The sequence below is a fragment of the Helianthus annuus genome, chromosome 9 (assembly GCF_002127325.2).
Source record: "Helianthus annuus cultivar XRQ/B chromosome 9, HanXRQr2.0-SUNRISE, whole genome shotgun sequence".
In the NCBI taxonomy this organism is placed as follows: domain Eukaryota; kingdom Viridiplantae; phylum Streptophyta; class Magnoliopsida; order Asterales; family Asteraceae; genus Helianthus; species Helianthus annuus.
The window spans coordinates 160,380,884-160,383,640 of record NC_035441.2 but is presented as its reverse complement, the minus strand read 5'-3'; the positions used below and the strand labels follow the sequence as shown (position 1 = coordinate 160,383,640).

Genomic DNA, 2,757 nt, shown 5'->3' with positions numbered 1-2,757 from the left:
TTTGGTTTCGACATCTAGGTTTTGTTTTTCTCTATATAAAGTTTAGTATGTTGTCAATGTTCGTTCAACATGCGGGTTTTACGACGACGTTACAACGTTTTTTTAAAGTTTGCACCACACCACACGGGGTCCCAATACCAGTAGAATATAACGACCTCACTAACAAGTTGTTACGTAAGTTTTTTTTTTTGAACGGTAAATTTGAATTACTGACGAACTACTGAGGTATTATCGTGCCATCAATGGAACTATCCGACCATATCCATCTCTACATGAACAAGTTGTTACGTAAGTTTTGAACAAGAGTTTATCTTTTAAATTATAGTTAGTCTTCCTTAATGCATTGATGGACTTAAAAAATCTAATTAAGTGGAGGAAGACGTTTGAGCGTACCTGACATATATTTTCCTCATTACCACTAGTATAAATAGGCCTAGTAACTTGAATTTTTAATCAAAACAACAAACAAATCCAATAATGGCATCCAAACTTACCTTTTTATGTGTCTTGTTCTTTGTCTTCTCTCTTAGCAAGGGTAACGAAACTATCAAACGCCTTCAGGGTAGTCAAAAGGGTAGCAATATGCAAGGCCTCCATAACCTCAAACTGTACCTTGCCCGATTTGGTTACCTGAATTACCAACATACCCCTAACCATGTCAACTCTAGTGAAAATGATGAGTTTGATGAAGAGCTTGAGACGGCCCTAAAAGATTATCAAAATTTTCACCATCTCAATCCCACAGGCATGCTAGATGAACCCACAGTTTCACAAATGCTCATGCCTCGTTGTGGAGTACCAGATAAGAAAATTAGTAACAATCACGAGTCAAAACTGTTACATATCGTGTCTCATTATACGTTCTTCAATAATAGTCCTAGATGGGGTAAAAACCGCCTCACCTATGCATTCAACTCGAGTAATTATCCGAGCATCTATACATCTCCTGTTGAGCGTGCCTTCAACAGATGGGCTAATGCTACACAATACTTCACATTTTCTAGAGTTTCTAATGTTGCGACTGCTGATTTAAAGGTAAGTTGGGAAAGAGGAGACCATGGAGATGACCGTCCATTTACAGCTGGGACGACGGTACTGGCACATGCTTTTGCGCCATCAGATGGGAGATTTCACTATAACGCAAATCAAAGTTGGTCTATCGGAGCAAGACAAAATTCTTACGATGTCGAAACTGTTGCACTGCATGAAATAGGACATCTACTAGGTTTGAACCATAGTCAATTTCAAAACGCTATAATGTGGAGTTTCCTCCCGATTGGAGCAGTAAAGGGTTTGGCTTCGGATGATATCCAAGGCATTAAAGCTCTATATGGATATAAAAAATAATTACTTAATAATATATAGATATGTGTGTACGTATATGTATTCAACTTTGAATACTTATATATTATATATCAATAAACCGTCTGAAATGACAATACGTGTTATGCAATAAATATATTTATATGAAATATAACTATCACATGTTTTTATTTCATCTTGATCTAGCTATAGTCGTTTTCTTTATGTTATTAGATGATTCATACAATATTCATGGTTGTGAAAGCCACCTTGCTTGCTTCTATAGATATAAAAGTAGCTGGTTTACATAACAAAGGTGGCCTTCATTTGCACCCCAAATTCCATGAACGTTGAAGATGACCTTCATTTGCATAGCCCGTACTGTAAAATTCGTGCTAGACAACATGGGACATCGATGTCCAGTTGTTACCGGGGAACCATTACTTCGTTTTCCGTTTTATTACCCATTGAGCGGTTCCGTTTTCTCTTCGACTAGTGGTGAATGAGGACTTTGATCCAGACCTTCGAATTCGGATCTGTAGGTCCCTTTTTCGCGGAGGATTACGAACCTAAACCTTGTTATACAAACCTACTAGCGAGTGCGGAATCCAAGCTAGCAAGCAAACCGAGTTAGTAGCAAGTAGAGAAACAAACACACAAGTTCACCGATTAACACTAGTCGTATTAATGCAATGAGGGTTCGGTTACAAGCTCAATGTTTACAGAAATGTTCTATAAACTCTCTAAGTGTGTGTGTGAGTTCTGGACAGAATGCTCTCAATGAAGACTCTCTATCTCTCGGTGCAAATGGCAGAACTAACTCACACTCAACACATGCATGGGTATATATACCCAGCTCAGCAGGTCTGCTCGAAGGATTCGACAGATGGTCCGAAGGATCATCTGTCGACCACATGTTACACGAAAGATCAGCATGGACCTCGAAGGATCATCCTTCGAGATCTAATGGTCGAACCATATCTTTCGATCACCTCGAAGGATCAGGTGTATCCTTCGAGGCTATCCTTCGATCAGAACATCTTTCAACTGTTGTCCAAGTCAAACCGGAGGATGGTTGACTTGGTCAACTTACAACACAAATCAGGACATCAGGACATCGTTTATATCAGACCGAATACAGACAAAGTACAGACACAAGTGCACCAACAAACTCCCCCTTGGCTGTAGCTTTGTCTTTGATCTCTAAGCTTTGTCTTGTTCTTTTAAAAGTGTAGACTCGTCTTGAACTTCGACGGTCTTTGGTCTTCAGGTCTTCAAGACTCTGATGTCCTATCATGTCTTCAATGTCGGAGGATTTTCAAAGTCTTCACGTCTTGAAAGTAGAAAGTGTATCAACAAACTACCCGTATTATGTAGGAAGTGTGTTGACAAACTCCCCCTTAACATAAGCTCCCCCTTGAGTTATGCTCGTGAAATACTTTAACTTTATGAAGT

General features: G+C 39.2%; 1 protein-coding gene across 1 annotated transcript; it reads left to right on the top strand.

The window, feature by feature from the left end:
* Positions 1 to 469: 469 nt before the first annotated feature.
* On the top strand, positions 470 to 1,481 carry LOC110930762 (metalloendoproteinase 1-MMP). The gene has a single exon (XM_022174133.2). It carries the CDS (start codon positions 478 to 480, stop codon positions 1,345 to 1,347), a length of 870 nt encoding a protein of 289 aa, XP_022029825.1. The 5' UTR covers positions 470 to 477; the 3' UTR covers positions 1,348 to 1,481.
* Positions 1,482 to 2,757: the final 1,276 nt, after the last annotated feature.